This window comes from Lepidochelys olivacea, assembly GCF_965140295.1.
Source record: "Lepidochelys olivacea isolate rLepOli2 genome assembly, chromosome: 6".
NCBI lineage: Eukaryota > Metazoa > Chordata > Testudines > Cheloniidae > Lepidochelys > Lepidochelys olivacea.
The window spans coordinates 55,161,414-55,180,168 of record NC_140416.1 but is presented as its reverse complement, the minus strand read 5'-3'; the positions used below and the strand labels follow the sequence as shown (position 1 = coordinate 55,180,168).

Sequence of the window (18,755 nt, the reverse complement as noted above, 5' to 3'; positions counted from 1 at the left end):
GGGGTCGGCATTTGCACTGCTTCCTCAGCTGCTCTCAACAAACACCCCCTCTCGGCTTCCTCTTCACAGGCCTGAGCTTCCTCTGCCTTACAGCCACCTGGTGTCACTTATTACACTGGGACAAAATGAGCATGAAATGCTGGCATTCTGATTTGGGGGAGTTTGACACACACTGACACACACTTTGACACAAGGTGCCAAGTGAGGGGGAAACCAGACCCCATGGTCCCCAGCTGCTTCCCCCTCAGACTGCTTTTCTGTAGGAAGTGGGGAGAGAAGGTCTAGCAATGAACCATCAAAGCATGAATCGATTCCCTCTCCAGTTACACAGGGTCAGACAGGTTCTGCCACTAATGCTCATTCTCTCATGCACTGCTGAGAGTCAGGGCCCTGGGACAGAGAGAGACCCCCTTGTAGCTGAGCAAAACGGGGCCCTTACAAGATCCACGACTTCTCAGAAAGGCCTCTCAAAAAGCTATGGCTGCCCGCACTCCAAATGCTGCAGAACTGACCTCTTGGGGTGGCAGCTCCAGGCTCTCCCAGTGGGATGGCTGGAGAGCAGATAGTGCTCAGCTCTCTCTCTCTGGGACAAGGCGCAGCCATGCAAGCTAGAACTTTATCCGAGGGCTGCTTGCTGCAGTAAGCACTGGGGAGCCCACACGTTTATAGCCAGCCACGGGAAGCAGATATGCCAGGCCAGAGCTTGGAAGAATCACCTGGGGGCACCAAGATCTCCAATCCCTGTCAGCCCTCCCTCTCCATGAATCACCTGCGTTAACACTCCCCTTTCCTAAGGAGGTTCCCCTGCTCTCACCCCCTCCACCTGCTGCTAAAATAAACACATTTCCAGCAACTGCTCCTGCCTCAGGCACTGAGGGGCTCCCTGCGTGTGAGCCCATGACTGCTCTGATGGGGAGGACCCAGCAGTCTTGGCTGCTCTGGTCTCCTCTATACCCAGCTACCATGCAGCCCCATATGCAGCAAATAAACTATGGGCCAAGTATCTACCAAGTTCACTCCTGCTCTGCAAGCATCACATGCAGAAGGAGGGGATGCAACCAGAGGTGCTTGACTGCTTCCCAGCCCTCCCTTCCGACAGTTCCCTACCATTTCTCCCACTGATCCTCCAGCCAGCTCTCCTCTTCTGTGCTTGACTCCATTCTCAAGGCCAGCTGCATTTAAGAGGAACCCCTTTCTTGTTGTTTCAGGGCCACAGTCCAAGGAAGTTCTCCCCAGGGAGAGGAGCCAGGCTCAAAGGAGCTGAACTCTGTGTGTGCTGCCCCTCCGCTCGCCCCACCTCAGAGCCCGTTGCTTCCTGCACCACTTTCTGCCTCCCCACTGCGCAATCTAGGGGAGCTCATTAAAAATAGATTGAATCAGCTGTCTTGGAAAAAAAATAACCCACTGAGCTGAGATGGTGCCAGGCCCTGTGCTCTGCCTGGGCCGCTGAGTCTCTCAGCCAGCCAGCCAGGCTCCTGCTCAATAGCAGTTCCTGCTCCCCCTCCCCCAGCCCCGTCCTTATCACCAGCAGACATGGTAGGGGGCATTGAGTTACCACATCACTGATACCAGCTCTGCAGAGGCACCTTCTCCTGCCCTTGCAAGGCCCCTACTTGGTCTAGTCAGCCTCTGCATGGACCACAGTTCCAGGTGGAAATGGGCAGTTTGTGGCTTTTACTTGTCAATGAGAGAACCATCATTTCATCTACAAAAAGCAATTTAAAGGGGCAGCACAGTATTTAGACACACATGAAAGTTCCTGCCAAGGACAAGGTGGGGCTGCTTGTGTTTCATGTGCTTTCAGAAATGATCTAAATCTTCTCCCCCCACCCCCACATCCCTTTGCTGGCCCATTCTGGGTACAGTCTCTCTGCCCAGGGTCTGGCAATGTTGTGGTCCAGGACAGCAGTGAGCACAGCCAGCTCCCCTGGGTCAGGTGCTAAGGTTGGGTTCATTTCAAGCTTTTAAGAGAGTGGAGGGGAGTTAGAACAATATCAACAGCTACTCTGGTAATCAAGCATTCAATTCCACAAGTTTAACAGGAACAAGCAAGATCTGCCCAATGACAGCATCATAATAGACAGACCTCTTGCTGCTTTTGAGCCCTGACACAGGGAGTGCAATGATCAGGGCTTGAAACACGTACCCAAAACATACTAGCCCAAGAACTAATCTTACCAGACAGGGCAGAGTCCCTGTGTTGTAACACCCCCAAACCACACCCCTCGTGAGTTAAACAAATTAACTATGTGTACTTTTTAATGGGTGCTGCACTGAAATGTAAGGTGTCACCAATTAACTTTCTATTTAATATCCTTTAAAAAGTGTAACTTACGTAATCTTCCTGGCTTTAATTCCACTTCCCCCATCTTCTTTCTTTCCTATAATAAATCATGAGGCATCTTTTCCTGTATTGTTTTTGGTGTCTATTTCCTCTTTTCCTCCTCTCTCTTCCTTTCCCTATATTTTCTTCTCTATATCCTCCCCTTCAATTTCTCTCTAATTTGTTTTCCCATCTCTCCCTCTCTCCCCCGCCCACTCCCTCACACTGAGGTGTCTGGTAACATTCCAAGCCTTAGGAGTCAGAGGACTAAACATGCTAAGCTAAAGATCGATGGGAAGATGTGGACAGCTAACTGTCCAGTAAAAATCAACCCCATTCCAGCTGCTGGGAAATGGTAGGTGCTGGAACCTCTACCATGGAGCTGTCCCTGGACTCTGCTTGCCATAGATTTTAAGGCCACAAGGGACCATTATGTTCTTCTAGAGTCTGACCTCCTGCATAACACAGGTCATGTAACTTCACCAAGTGATTCCTGCTGCATCAGATTCATAACTTGTGGTCAAACTAGAGCAGATGGTTTAGAAAGAGATTCAGTCATGATTTAGAGATTTCAAAAGATGGGGAATCTACCACATCCATAGGGTAATTCACCATGGGAACAGTTTACCTCACTGTTAAAAATGTGCACCTTATTTCTAAGTCTGAATTTGCCTAGCCTCAACTTCCAGCCATTGGATGTAATTATACCTTTGTCTGTTAGACTAAAGAGACTTCTGCTATAAGCAGTCTTTTCCCCAAGTAGGTACTTGTAGACCATGATCAAGTAACCTCTTAGCTTTCTCTTTAAGTTAAAGCTAATTAGAGGGGAGCTTCTTTACTCTCACTCTCTGTAAGGCAGGTTTTCCAGATCTCCAATCATTCTTTTCTGAACCCTTTCTAGTTTGTCAGCATCATTGTTAAAGTGTGGACACCAGAACTGGACACAGTATTCCAGTATTGGTCATTCCAATGCCACATACAGAGGTAATAACACCTCCATATTTCTACCACTATTCTTTTGCATAATACATCCAAAGACTGCATTTGCTGTGCCACAGCACCACACTGGAAGCTCATGATCACTTGACCATCCACCATCACCCCAAAATCCTTTCCAGACTCTGTTTTCCAACTTATAGTTACCCTTCTTACAACTACGATTTACAGTCCTGGTTCCTAGATATACATTTGACTATATTAAAACTGATGGTAAATTGGACTCACTTGAACAACAAGTGATCCAGAGTGCTCTGTAACTGACCTGTCCTTATCATTTACTACTCCACCAGTTTTTGTGTCATCTGCAAACTTTATCAGCAATGATTTTATATTTTCTGGCAGATCATTGATAAAGATTATCAAGGGCTCACAGGCTCCATCTTTTATATGAGCTAGTAGGTGTCTGATACATTTTAAGTCCCTCAGCTGATGGAAGGGAGAAAGAGCTCTCTCTACCTATTTCCCCCTGCCCCTCCCATCCAGAAACTTCCTGGCTGCTGCAAGTGTAGGTCTCCATTTGCCCACCTCCATTTTTGATCCTCCTCCTCAGTGACTAGCTCCTACACTTGCCTCTGCTGCTGCTCAGAGCGTCCCCAAGCAATAGCAAAGTGAAACAACCCTCATTTCGATCAGTTTCACCACTGTCTGTAAAAATCTGAATAACTGCTGTCAGACCCAATAAGGCTCTGGTCAGTTTTCACTGTGAGCACTGGCAGAAGCAATGGAGCCATCAGTCTGCAGACTCAGGCAGATGTAGTTGCATCAATTATACCTAGGTGACTTGAAGATTTTCCTCACAACCATACGAGCCAGAAAATTTGCTTTTTAATGAAAGTTCAGATTCTGTATAAGTTGAAGGCATTCACCTGGAGAAGCTTCCTATTCACCCTAGGTGAGGGGATTTTTCAAGCCATGCTAACAATAATAATAATGATGATTAGCATTTACATAGCATGTTTCACCTCTCTGGTGCTCACACACACAGCCCCCTTAAAAGAAAGGAAATATCATCTGCATGTTACAGGTTGTGAAACTGAGGCAGAGAGAGTAGAAGGGACTTGTCCAAGGTCACAACAGCAAGCCAGTGGCAGAGGCAGGAACAAAACCCATGACAGTCCTGTCTCCCGGTCCCATGCTCAGTCTGCTAAACCACACTCCCTTTCAGAACCAGGAATAGGACCCAAAGTCCGTGCAGGCTCAGTCCACTAGACCAGTGTTTCTCAACCTTTTTGATACCAGGGACTGGCTTGCTGCCTTCCTAAACTGTGTCTGGGAGATCTCAAGGACTGGTGCTGGTCCACAGACCGGCCCTGGAGAAACACTGCACTAGACCACACAGTCTCTCTGCCTCCTCATTCTGAAGAGAACAAGGAAGTAGATCTAGACTTTGTGCAGTGCATGAGGGAGTATGCATGATGGCTGTTGGCTTTACAAGGTAACTCTTTCAGAGTTGTCCCATCTACCCACCATTCTTTGGAGAGGGGAGGAGGAGGGAGAATATAAGGCAGTCCATGACACCCTCCCACTCCACAAGATGAGCGCTTATGCAGGCTGATGTGGGCAGCATGGTAAATTGCCATATTAAAACATCAGAGGGGTATCCGTGTTAGTCTGGATCTGTAAAAGCGGCAAAGAGTCCTGTGGCACCTTATAGACTAGCAGACGTATTGGAGCATAAGCTTTTGTGAGTCTGACAAAGTGGGTATTCACCCACAAAAGCCTATGCTCCAATACGTCTGTTAGTCTAGAAGGTGCCACAGGACTCTTTGCCGCTTTTACATATTAAAACATGTTCCTTTCCATTAATTTTACCATCATCAGAGTCATAATTCTTTGTATTATTTCATGGACCAAGACTGCACCCACCCAAATCCTGTCAGCAGCAAAAGATTCAGTTGTCACGTCCCTAGCTGCTCTTGTCCAACCATGCCTCACTTTAGTAGGTATGTGTCTGTTATGAAATTAGCCTTCACTCCTTGAAAGGCCCAAGGTGGAATAGCAAGGAATGCTGCAACTCAAAATTGAGGTGCATTGACAGAGCTGTCCATGGTGCTTGTGCATTAAAAACTGAACACCAGCTGATCTTCTTCATTCCTGCTCCTGCAGGGATCCACACTGGCTTGGAAGAAGTCATTAGAATCCCCTCAAGGTGCTCAAACTCTTCCTAGCAACAGCTCACACCTGCATGAGCAACAAGCAGACAGCCAGGTCACTTCCTGCAAAATGCACCAGGTCCCAGAGCATGGAGAGATCTCCTTATTACCCAGCAGGCCAGTCTCCTTGTTACCTGTGACACTGTGTGTAGCAAGAGTTTCCTACCCAGGTGACTTAACATAGGCAAGGCAAATCACAAATGTGCCTTTGCAGGTGACACATCTTGCCTCTATCTGCACCTCAAAAGCTGCAGTCCCCAGTTACCAAAGCCAGTGGTAAAAGTTGCATTTTAATAACTTATGTTTCTCCAGGGCACTAACATACAGAAGTCACTTTACCTGCCACTTCAATGCAGCCACCTCTAGGGTAGGAGCTGGCAGCTGATTAACAGACAGCCATGTATGCAACAGTTCAGGAAAGGAAGTGAAGAATAATTCTGTGTCCATCTGAACCTGTGGAGGGAATGTAGGATCACAGAACAGAATCACCTGAGCTGGAATTTGGCCAGGATAGCAAGGCTAGCACCCTGACTTACAAAATTGCAAAGAGATCTTTGATGAACAGAAGCAGTCAGGACTTTGTTCTGATATTCCATCTGCAAGTCAGCACCGTACAGGGGCATTCAGTACAGCACTAGTTTAGAGGGAAACACCTTTGTGGCTGGGCTCTAGTTCCTGTTCCCCCCCACAGGAATCAGAGGGTCTTTTGCTTAACCCAAAGAGAAACATCCTCAGAGAAGCCTAATTTTGTATAACATTAAAACAAATGCCCTGCCCATTGCCTCTGAGCTGACTACTCAGCCACCCCAACACATACAACAGACAAACCAACCTGCAGCACAGGGCTTGATTTCCACCTCAGCCTAGACTCCCCTGAGCTTCCTGGGGAAATACAAAGAGGTTCATTCCCTTTTCCTAGAGACTGCCCTCTCTTTAGAAGCCCTTCTAATAGGAATGCTGCCCAACTCCCTTTGTTATAGTCAGACTCCCAGAGGGATTCAGGTATTGTCACTCAACTTCCCTGAACCATGCAAATAGCTCCTCTAGGGGGTAGCTTTCCCAGGAGCCCTGCTGTCCAGCATCTAGACTGATGCTATGGCTCTTCATTAGAAAAGCTGGAAATGGGTGTGCCTCAGGGCCAAAAGATCCCCCCAAAACATCTCTGCCACCCACCACTCCCTTCTGTTACATTCCTAACACCACTTCCTGCAGCATCTCTTCCAGGTTTTCTCTGGATGGCTCCCTTCCGAATACTGGTTACCTTCCAAGTTCTTCTCAGACTCAGTACAGAGTGATTTGTCCGCAGGCTGCTAAAGGGAGCTCCCCCCGCACACACACACTTTCTTCTTTCTCAGACCTGGTCACTGCTACGGACAGGGTACAGATTCATTGGTGCTCTGCACCTTATGCAGTCATTTACACCAGTGTAAAGTAGGTGTAAAACACCACCAAGTCAGAATGCTTACCCGGTGGTGTCAATGACTACACAAGGTGTAGGGTTGTGTAGAATTGGGCCTGGGGCCACTAGCAGCTGCAAGCTTTGCATAACGCTTTGCACCCCACGGCTGCTTTAAAAGTGAAGCTCCTACATCAACTATCGAGAGCTCCTTTAGGAACAGAATTTCAGGAGAAGCATCTTTCACTTGTCTCCATCCCTATCCCCTCCTCCCTGGGCACAGACTAGGAAACACTAACACAGCTGGAACAGCCTGACTCCTGTCCCAGCTCAAGGATGAGCAGTGGACAGTCCTTCCCCAGAGAGCTGGCAAACAGCTCTGGTGAAAAACCTTCTGTGAAACTCATCCTGCTGGGCCCTCACCCTGGCTCAGACAGCCCTGACACACTCTACTCTGGCCTGCACAACTGGTCATCCCCGACATGGCCACAACCAGACTACAGAACTATTAGCAGCCACACAGAGGCCTCTTCCTCCAGCTGACAGGTAATTTAGAGTTAGAAAGTCCAATGAGTGGCAGGAAAAATTTCTGACAATAACACTGCAAAGAAAGATATCCTGCAGCCTGGTCGGGTGTCTCCTTAGTAACTAGGGTTGACTGGCCCCCAGGGCTCTAGCCCTTAAGGGGGCAAGCCACCCTGTTACAGGGTAGAAGTAGGAATTGGAGGATGAGACAGTGCAAAGAAAAACTTGGGCTGAATCTCAGGAGGTTCTTGGCAGTGCGGTACGTGAGGCTGTGGGACTGTCTCCCAAAGAAAGGGAAGGGAGCCTCATTGCTTGGGATATTTAAAGCTGATGGGGGCACAACCCTGGAGGCTAGATTGTAGGGACCAATCCAGCCTTTGGGTCAGGGGACAAATGGACTAGATGGAACCTAATGGGACTTTTCCATCTCTAACATCTAGAATTCCCCTCACTGAGACAAGGTGACCACCCAAGGAGGCTGCCCTAGAAAAGAAGGGCCTCATCCCACACTCTCCCCACACTGTTGCTTCCCAGACCCTTTTCAGATGGTGTGAGGCCTTCATACTAGATAACTGATCAAAACTTCTTGTCCCCACTCATCGCCTCCATTTGGGGGCTATCTGGCAGTGCTGATTCTCTTCCATGTTAAAGGGGATACACCACCTCATGGCTCTGCTGTCTTTTGCTGGGAGCCTGTGTGTTGCCATTCAGAAGGGGTAGGAATAGCAGCAGCAAATGTGGGTGGGATACCCCTTGCGCCAGGAGCACAGCATTCACATGTCCTCATGGTTCATTCAGCACTTCACTTCACCCTTGACTGAAATCTCTGCTGCCCTTTTCAGCCCAGAACAATGGAAGCCCTAAGGCAACCCAAGAGTGGGAGGTCTCTCCTCTCACAGGTGCTGGAGCTGAGTTGGCTACAGTAGAAAGGATGGGTTTGGGGGGCAGGATGCTTGCCAGTGACTTTTGGACTCTATCACCCCAGATACTCTCTGTTTACACAGCTTCCCACTCCCCAATGCTTACACCTGCCAGATAACACACCCTGGCATGGAAGCAAGTGTGTGTGTGGGGGTGTCCAACTCCCCCTCACACCCCTAAATATTTCAACATTATCTCTGGGTCTTCAAAATTCATCCCCAAATTCAGAGACCTCAAAACTGTTTCCTTCAGTCCCAAGATCCTCATCCCAAACTCCAGGCTCCTGGAATGATTTGCCCTAACTTCAGAGACCTCTGAGTTCTCTCCATTAAATCTCAGGGCTCTGACACCTCCCCATACAAGGTATGACTATTCCCTGCTCCCTTTCTCATTAAAAGCTGCTTCCTGAGAATTTGGACTCCACTTCTGGAGACCTGGACAACAGAAGGAGCTGGCACCTTGCTCTTTCTTACCTGGGTGTTGCTGTTTACATTGGAGAGGACAGAGCCCAGGAGACAAACGTTGTATCTAGGACAGCAGCACACAGCAAGCCTGAGACTGTCACGGGACCAGGCTGAGCTGAGCTCTGCTGCTCAGCTCACATTACCCAGCTCTGTGGCTGAGCCTCTTCTCCATGGTGGACCTTTCCAGAGGCAGCTTTAATTGCTTAATTTGCATGGTTTATGCAGCCATGTTGCATGCAATGGCTTCAAACAAATCAAACAGGCAGCATTAGAACTAAAAGAAAGAGAGTGGACTGCTATTTACAGAGCCCCACAAAGCTGTTTAGCAGAGGAAACTCCAGAATCAAATGACAGTCTGCACAGGCAGGGGCAGGGCCCTTACAGGTAAATCACCCAGCCTCACAATGCACAAACACCACATCAGCTTCCCCTCCAAAACGACGGCAGATAATCTCTTTCCTCAACTGTCAGATCCCTGGACCCCCGACAGAGTCAAATGTAAAACATTTACCTCTGATCTCAGGTGTAGAGCATCTCTCCTGCCCCCCAGAATCTCTCAGCATAAACAACACAGAACAGGTCTCACCTCCCTGCCCAGCTCAGACCCAATTCTAGGCTTAGTGCCCCACCATTCAAGACACACACATCTGATAATCAGAGAACAACTGCTCAGAATTTCAGAAAAACAAATGACATCAAGCCCACCAAATCAGAGGAAAAAATAGTGACAGGGCCTATATATGGCCAAATGCCAGGCGCTGCCCCTGCCCCCAGTGCACTCCTTTGCTAATCCTGCTCTCCAAAAGTCATTGGCAAGCATCTTGCCCCCCAAGCCCACCTGTACCCTTATCTGAGCTAGGCAGCTGTAGGTTCTTCAATCCACCTCCGCTCCTGTCCCTGCTTCTGCCTGGGGCTGTCAGGCCATACTGTGAACAGTTTCACAGCCTTCAGATTAAAGGGCTCCATGTCCCAGATGGATGGGGGTGCTCAGTATTTCTGAGAGGATCAATTCTAAATCTGCAGCACCCATCTGGGTTTGTTTTCTGTTTCAGGTCTGTACCTGGGGTAGTGGTCTCTAGGGTACATAAGAAAGGGGTTGTTTGAGAGGAAGGAAGTATTTCCTGGGGAGGAATGGTGTTTTGGGGGGTTGGAGGAAGGCTTTTGAGAGGGGTGTGTATGGAGGGGGGGTTGGGAGAAGATGGGGGAGGCGTTGGGGCTTGGGTGGGAAGTAGGAAGGATTTGGGAGGGGGAGTGAGAGGACTGGAGGTAGGTGTGTGAGGTGTGAAGAGTTGGGTAGGAGGTGGGGGTATTTGGGGGAAGTGTATGTGAGACATCTGAGGGGGATATGAAGAGAGGGTTCTGGGGGGCAGGAGGGTGCTAGAGGAGGCTGTGGAGGGATTTGGGGTTGGAGGTGGGGGGGGAGGATTGTGTTTGCAGCCCCTCCCTACAAAAAGCCAGCAGGGAAAACAGGGCCCAGAGCCCAGCCCTCCCCACTGGGCTGCAGGGAGACAAGCAGGAGCCCCCCAGAGGCATCGTTCCCCATACCCCCGCCCCCTCCAGAGAGCAGAGCACCGCCCGCGGCAGACACCACCACCTCTTCCCGGGCAGGCGGCTTCTTCGCAGCTGCGGGCGGGGACAGCGGGTTTGACCCCCTGGCCTGGGGGGAGGGTGACACTGCCCCGAGCCTGCGGCGGGGCGAGGGGACCTGGCTGGCTGAAGCCCCAGGCGGGCATTGTTCCACCCCGGCCTCCGCCCAGGGCAATGCAGCCTGTGCGTGCCCGCTCGGATGAGAGGAAAGGGGGGGCTTACCCCTTCCCTCGCCCAGCCTCGGTGGGGAGCGGGCACCGCCGCCTGGTTCCCAGCCTCGGAGGGAAGCAGCTCGCAAGCTGGGGGAGCAGAGGATGCAGCAGCAGCCTGTGCCCAGCCCGGCTCTGCAGAACGGGGATAGGTGGGGGAAGGGGCAGGGCCAACGCGATCTGCAGCGAACCCCCCCCCCCCGCACCCCGGGAAAGGGACTGAGGGGTTTGGGGTGGGGGGAGGCTCCGGTACCTGAAATTGGGGGGCGAGGCCAGGTGCAGCCCCAGGAACGGAGACGATCCGGCCGGGGACGTGGCTCCTTTCTCTCTCTCCGCCATTCTCTCTCTCCATGCAGGCGGAGGGAGGGAGGGGAGATGGATGCTGCTGATGCTGGCAGGGGAGGGGAGAGCAGGGCCGCCAGGCAGGAATTCACTTGGCGGGCACCGGGGCTGGCAGGGAAGGGCGCTTCTGAAAGCCAAAGCCGAGGACGCCCCCGGGGGTGGCAACTGCAGGGAGAGATGCCCCCGAGCTGGGTGCTGCAGCCTGGCTTCCCCTCCCGCCGGGCGAGCTGCAGCAGGTGGAGGGTGCGCAGGGGTCCCACGGGGTGGGGCAGCTGCCGGGCGCGTCCTGCTCCTCGTGGAGCGCCCGGGACAGGCGGGGTGAAGGCTGAAGCAGGAGCGAGCAGAGCTGGCAGGGAGGCGTGGGAGGGGATTGGACTGGCAGAGGGCAAAGAGGGGGATTAGCAGGGAGATGGGTGTGGGGGACTGGCGGAGGGTGAGGAAGAAGGGTAGCCGGAGCTGAGGAAGGGAGGTTGACATGGGATGAAGTGCTCTGATACTCTCTGTGAAAGGCTCCTGGGAAGGTGGGTCCTTTGAAGTAATGATCGCTCATTGATAGAAAAAGCAGGGGCCATGTCTAACATTGAGGATCTAAGGAGTGGGAGGGGAACAAGGAACTACTGACCCTCCCCCACAAAGCCAGGCACCTCCTTTCCACCTTGGAGACCCCCCAGGGTAGCAGCAGGCCCCCCTCCCCCCCAGCCCCACAGGGATGTCTCAGCACAGCGTTTAGGATTGCAGGCAGAGCAGCAGAACCCTGCCCCAACCCATGCCATTTGGCGGCCAAGCAGCTGAGGGGAGTCCAGCAAATACAGCCTGGGCCTGGGCCTGGGCCAGGGCCAGCAGAGAGGGGGCAGGCTGGTGCTAAAGATACTAGGCAGCAGCCTCCAAGGGGTCTGGAGAGGGCGGGTATTTTAATTTCCCATGCCCTCCCCACCCCCGAGGCAATGCCCCATCAGCAGTTCATCAGCACCCTGACCCCAAATGGGGATGGTGGGTCCTTTCTCCAGTTTAGAATACAAATATTTTTCCAAGGGTCCTTTCAGAAATTGATGATAAGGAGTTTCCTCTCCTGCAGCACTACTTTCCCCAGGGATGGTTCTGTCCTGCATCTCAGGCCCATGGCCAAGGCCACCATGTCTGCATTATGGTCAAAGCAAGGGGAGGATTAAAGCCAGATTTCAAACCATTTTAATTGAATTAAATTAAATGGCACCATTTCTGTGAATGGCAGGATCTAGCAACCCACTCCGTCCACTCGCTGCCCTTTAAACAGCAGGCCAAAACTACCTCCTCTACTTTAACCATCTCACCAGGTCCAGAAAGAATCCCATGCTGATTCTGCACTGAAATGGTATTTAAATCATTCCCATAACATTTGTAGCACTGCTTAAGGAAATAACATACATGAAGCCACAGTACCAGGTTTAGCATGTCCTCCCCATCTACTCCTAGGATCCCATTAAGCTGCATTGTGTTTAGAAGCGTACAACTTACACAGTTTTGGTTGCTTGAGGTAGTATTTCTAATCCTCCAATGGGACTTTTAACATGCTGCTAAGTGTAGCCATACCCACTATTATCAATTTACTATATGTATGTGTGACAGCTGTGCCCTGGGATACACAGTAGATGGCACTGGACTGGCCATTTCAATCTCTACGGAACAGTAGGTATCATAGCTCCTTTCCAAGAGTTGAAGACAATTTACTTCATGGCTAAAATTCAGAGTATCATCTGCTTCTTCAGAGTTGAGAGTCCCAGAATGGTCCCAGGGGTTTTGATCTCCTGCCAGATATGAGTTCAAAAAGGATAACATTCATGGACTGGTTTAGAGTCATGGGCCTTTGCTTTGGTTCATCACTTGGACCAGCTTTGACGAGATGGAATGAGTTACGAAATTCTCTATGAAATTATACAGCTTCATTATTGTGTTGTCCTTTAACTTTGCCTCCACAAACAGACTGTTTCCTCCTGAAGAAAGATTAGGATATTTAGAGAACTAGACTTTTTTTCCTTTGAAAATCCTAAACAGACCTCCTACTCCCAACCTGAGCAAAGGTGCAGAGAGCCTCACTTGTAACATATTCCAGCCTTCATGGGTCAGGTTCTGAGAATTGCTTTAGAGCAAAGGAATCACCATCTCCGATCTGATATTCAAATTGATTAAGTGGGCCCAGTGAGTCCATTCTCCTCCCAAGAGAGCCAGTACATTCACACAGGGACCTGCCTGTTTACAAAATGGGTAGAGACTTTACCTGCTCACAGTGATACAGCCGGAACCACAGCTATGGTATTGATTAATCATGTTTTCAGCAGAGGAGATTTGCTGTTCAAGCAGACATGCCAAATCCAAAAAAATGCAGAAATTGGGCTCATTTTTGGCTTAATTGGCTTGTGAGTTGTTTGTTGGCTAGTTTTTGGCTTGTAGCTTGTGGCTTGTAGCTTCTTTTTTTTGATCAACTCCCGGCAAGCAGGGGCAAGTGGGGGAGAGTCGGAGTGCACAGCAGGCCCACCACAGTCCCAGACTGCATGCCAAGGGGATCTAGTCACATAGAGTGTTGGGGTTCTTAGGGATTGCCTTGTTTTGGCCTTGTTTTGAAATGGTATTAGCTTGATTTTTGGCTTATTGTGAAAGTTGGGGTGCTTATTTGCTACGTGAAAATTGGCAACTGTGCGGTTCAAGGTGGAATCAGATAGAGGCTCCCACTTAGCCTCTGCCCTTATGAGGCACTCTATAGGACATTAGGGTACCTGGAATTGTCTTTTTATTCCTATGAAGAGCTCTGTGTAAGCTCAAAAGCATCTCTCTTTCATCAACAGAAGTTGGTCTAATAAAAGTTATTAGCATCCTCACCCACCTTGTGGGTAATATTCCTATCACCACCAGTCCCCTGGGCTAGTCAAGCACTTGAACCAGATAGTGATAAATATACTTAGAAATGTGTCTCAGAAAATGCCTGACTAGGCTCTGAAGCAGGAAAGATGCGAGGAGCACCGTGGGGGACAGTTATGGAGATACAATTTGGGATATAGCCTGAAACAGAAAGTAAGATATATTTAATTCTCTGTTGTAGCCATGGATGTTCACATTATCCATATCAACATCTAGTCTTGCTTTGAAACACTCCTCATAGGCTCACTGAGTTCCACATGTCTTTCATACATTGTATGGAAGGGTTTTTCCTTTTGCCAGCTTTGAGTTTTTGATCCCATGGTCTTAGGGTGCTCACACTGGTACTATATGCTAATCTTTATACCGGGGTAGGCAACCTATGGCATGTGTGCCAAAGGAGGCATGCAAGCTGATTTTCAGTGGCACTCACACTGCCCGGGCCCTGGCCACCAGTCCGGAGGGCTCTGCATTTTAATTTAATTTTAAATGAAGCATCTTAAACATTTTAAAAACCTTATTTACGTTACATACAACAATATTTTAGTTATATATTATAGACTTGTAGAAAGAGACCTTCTAAAAACGTTAAAATGTAGTACTGGCACGCGAAACCTTAAATTAGAGTGAATAAATGACGACTCGGCACACCACTTCTGAAAGGTTGCCGCCCCTGTTTTATATCATGCCACCTTCTGTATATCTCTGTCATATCCTCTCATCTTCTCTCTAGACAGTACTAAATGTTTCACTTTCTGCCTCTAATCATTTTCATCACCCATCTCTGGACCCCTCCTATTTCTGCCTTTTAAGCTTATATTATTTATATATATGAGTGACCAGAACTGAACTAAAACTGACAAAGTTTCTTGCTGCAAAATTAATAGTGGTCACTGTTTCAATGTTTCCTGCTACAGAGGCAGCTCCTGAGGTAGCAGATGGAATACTAGTTAAACAAAACCTGTTCCCACTATTGTGCTCACATCAGCTTTCACATCCTCTTCTCTATATATAATTCTTCCCTATCCACACACCATTTAGATTTTACATTAATTTGTTCTGGTGCATTGGTTCAGAAGCTTTGCTTTCAAACTCAACAGTTTCAGCCACTGTCTCCCTAAGAAAGAGAAACTCCAGAGAAACTAACTGAATACCGAAGCAACAGCTTAGAGATTAATGCATCCCAGTAGGTATACTTGTTCTCATAGAAACCTATAGAAAAATCTACAAAAGCAAGGGAGTGTAGGCCTGTCTGTCATCTGGGGGGAGATTACTAGTTAAAACAAATGTCATAGGTCAGATTGACTTCAAAATTCACAGAAAATGACAGACCTAAAATACAGCCATGCAATTTTAACCCTGACCTCTGGACTAGAATGCTCACAGCTATATTTAATTAACACTCAGATTAGCACTCAGTGCTTCTGGTAATTTTCATTCACCGTACTCACACCATCCACCGCAACACTGCATCTTTCACCCTGCCCTATCTTAACAGCTTTTGTCTGGTTCCCTCCCCTTTTTTCACACCCAGTACAGATTTTCTACCTTCACATCTTGAAGCCAAAAAGAAAAGGAGTACTTGTGGCACCTTAGAGACTAACACATTTATTTGAGTATAAGCTTTTGTGAGCTACAGCTCACTTCATCGGATAAATACAGACTAACATGGCTGCTACTCTGAAACCTGTCATCTTGAAGCCAGTCTCTTCTGAAGCCACAGTCAAAGCAATTCTTCACTGCATCTTGGTGCTTGAGAATAGCCAGAGCCAAGGCAGCTGCCCACTTACAGAACGGGTTGCTGCTTGGGAAGATAAGATTAAAGATTGGGCCTGAGGGTAAGGGCAACTCCTGTAGACCTGTAGTGACTAGAATTAGCTCATGGCCAGACAAAACTGATGCTCTTGGTTTGAGGAAATCCCCTCCCAGTCACTGGATGGAGCTATTTAAAAAAGTTTCTAGAATTTTTTCTTTTCTTTGCACAGATCTAGAGATCAAACTATTGATGTAATGCAGGCCAAAAATGGTCTCAATCTGTCACATTTTACCCCAAGGTAGTACTTGCCATCCACTAAATATTTGGGGGACCCAAACTGGGAACAATTTTTAAGACTGTGTACATTTTTACACTGCACATGCAACAACACAGGAAAAACAGCTAGACCGTTTTCATTCCCACTATTTTATAGGCTTTAAAGCTTGACCTCTGTAAGTGCTCTAAAATCTGAGTGGTTACTCACATTGCTTTGAAATTTGGTGTGCCTCATGGGGGTATGGAGTAGCAGCAGTAATCCAGAATTGGGGTTATTTGAGGTGTTTGGGCTTTTTTGAGGAGGAGAGGTGCTGTAACGCAGTTTCCTTCTGCTGCCTTGTATTGTTAAAGGGAGAGGCACTAATGACTGGATAAATCGCAACAGGCCTTTTGATGGCTGTGAACAGGGCCGGATTAACTTTTTGTGGGCCCAGCACCAAACATATTTGTGGGCCACCATGGGGCAAGGTGCAGGGGGGCGGGATGGTCAGTCTCCAGAGTGAAGGGCAAGCTAGGGGTAATGAGGCACAGCGCAGTAGGAGCAGCCCTGCTCTGCAGAGCCCTGCAGGAGAGCACTGTTTAGGAACCTGCAGCTGCCAGACGCACACTGTCCTGCTCTGTGCTGCCAGCATGCCCTTTCCCCTTGAGGGCAGGCCCGCACCACACTGCCCCCCTGCCCAGTGCCCCACCCTTATGCCCAGTGTCCCCTGTCCCAGAGACCTCCACCACAGATCTCTATGCCCAGCCTCCACCCCTCCTACAAACCTCCCCTGTTGGCCTCCCACCACAACTGCACAGCACCCTGCACACCACACCACTCGCCCAGCACCCCCCGCCCATAGACCTCTCCACTGCGCACCACCTTCCTCACAGTCCCACCATCACAGCTGCACAGCACCCCATATTCCTGAGGGGATTCTGCACCAAAAAATTAAAAATTCTGCGTGCAATATTTTAAAATTCAGCAAATTTTATTTGTCAATAAATAAATGTGGAGGCTCCAACATGGTAGTAGGGAGTACAGGCCACTGGTTGCATGGAGGTGAGAGATTACCCTGCAGCCTCCCCCTGCCCCACCCGGGGATAGGGACTCAGCAGTGAGGCTGCACCCAACCCTGACACAGTACAAGGGCCAGGCCTGTGCCAGAAACAGCCTGGGGCCCTGCCCCCCTGTGCCAGGCACACCAGGTGTGGGTGAGCAGGCTCAGCCCGACAGCAGGATCCAAGTGCAGAGGAACTTAGTGGGGGGGATCTAGATGGGGGTAAGAGAGTTCTCTGTGGGGCAATCTGGGTGCGGGTGTCTCAGTGGGAGATCTGGATGCACAGAAGCTCATTGTGGGGTAACAGGTGCAGGGGCAATGGGCCTCTGCAGGGGATCCAGGTGAAGGTGTTTGGGGCTCAGCATGGTGGTGGGGGTCTAAGTGCAGGAGAGGTGGGGTTCATTGGGGTGGGGGTCCAGGTGCAAGTGGTTGGGGTTCAGTGAGGAGGGTGTTGGGGGGCTCATCAGGGTGCTACAGATGCAGGGGAGGTGGGGCTGGTCAGGGTGAGGGTTTGATGGGCTTGCGTAACAGGGGAGCCCCAGCTTCTTCCAAGGGGATGCCGCATGCTTCTGCCAAGGGGGCTCCAGCTTCCCCATCTCCTGCCCACCCCACCACCTTCATCCCCACTGCCTCTTCCCCTCCCACCCCCGCTTCCCCATCCCAATGCCCCTTCCACACTGCTCCATCTCCTCCCCATCCCATGCCCCTCCCCACCCCACCCTCTGCCTCTTTAGCTCAGCCCCTGCTTCCGCCCCACCCCTTCTCTTCCCCATCCCATACCCCTTCCCCACTGCTCCATCTCCTCCCCAGGCTTCAGGGTAGGAGGGGACTGCCCCCAGCACTCATTTGTCCCTCCCAGGCAGTGTCCACATTCCACCACTTCCTCCATAACATCTAGGATTTAACAGTTTCTCCACCCACACAGCTAAAATTCAACAAGATCCTCATCTCCCACCTTAATTAAAAATATAGGCAGAGCTGTCATCACCATCATCATCAGCAATCCCTCAATTTGAGGATCTCTACCACAGATTTACATATGGGTCCTGAGATGACTCAGGAGTCTGATCCTGGAACCACAGATCCATCCACAGTAGGTACCAACTTTTCCTGGTGGGTCAGCTGCCTGTGGGTTGTTTCTTTTTCCTTCCTTCTCTTTTTTCAGCTTTGAGGGCAAGGTGCTTCTCCTCAAAGCAGGCCACTGCCTGATGGAGGATGTGGCACCACTGAGGTCAGTTGGTGGCTTGGTCCCCCCAGCTTGCAATGTCCACATCAGTTTTCATGAGATACGCTTTCAGTAGGTCTTTGTAGCTTTTCGTCTGACCACCACAGGATCTCTCACCATGGGTGAGAGTAGAGGGCTTGTTTTGGGAGGCGAGAGTCTGGCATTTACAATGTCCAGCCCAGCAGAGTTGGTGAATAGTCAGGTTTGTGAACACTAGTGTCACTCATCCTCTCTGCTCCAATGATGGTGGTCTCACCCCACCCCATCAGTTGAAGTGCATAGTCTCTATTCTTCCCACGCCACTCTCTCTACATGGAATACCCTCCAAGACTGCCTGAAAAGTCACTACACTCTCATCAAGACCTAAAATAAACTGTGTACTTTGCCTCTCTCCTCCCTTCACATTTATGTTTTCTCAGATTGAGAGCTCTTTAATGCAGGTTATGTCATGTCTTGTATGGACCACACCTAGCCAACTGTGGGTGCAACGGCTGCCAGAATACAAATACTGGGGATGATGGAGAGGAGAATTGCACATATTCCCCTCCCCTGACATCCACAAAGCTTTGCAACAGGCTACTTGAAGACTTTTTGCCCCAGTCCCTCCAACCTACACCTGACTCACTTGAAATAAGTGAAAATGCAGCAAG

At 49.7% G+C, this 18,755-nt stretch overlaps 1 protein-coding gene across 3 annotated transcripts in view; it reads right to left on the bottom strand.

Moving 5' to 3' along the window:
* The window catches only part of MAPK8IP1 (mitogen-activated protein kinase 8 interacting protein 1), a 47,983-nt gene extending 36,839 nt beyond the window's left edge, over nucleotides 1-11,144 (bottom strand). For 2 of the 3 annotated variants that reach the window (XM_084631216.1, XM_084631217.1), the window contains exon 1: nucleotides 10,831-11,144. In XM_084631216.1, the coding sequence (XP_084487342.1) occupies nucleotides 10,831-10,916 (86 nt within the window). In that variant the 5' untranslated portion in view covers nucleotides 10,917-11,144. Of the gene's footprint in view, nucleotides 1-10,590; nucleotides 10,698-10,830 lie in introns of those variants that run through there. The other variant, XM_084631218.1, reaches the window with a different exon arrangement.
* Between the last annotated feature and the right edge of the window lie 7,611 nt (nucleotides 11,145-18,755).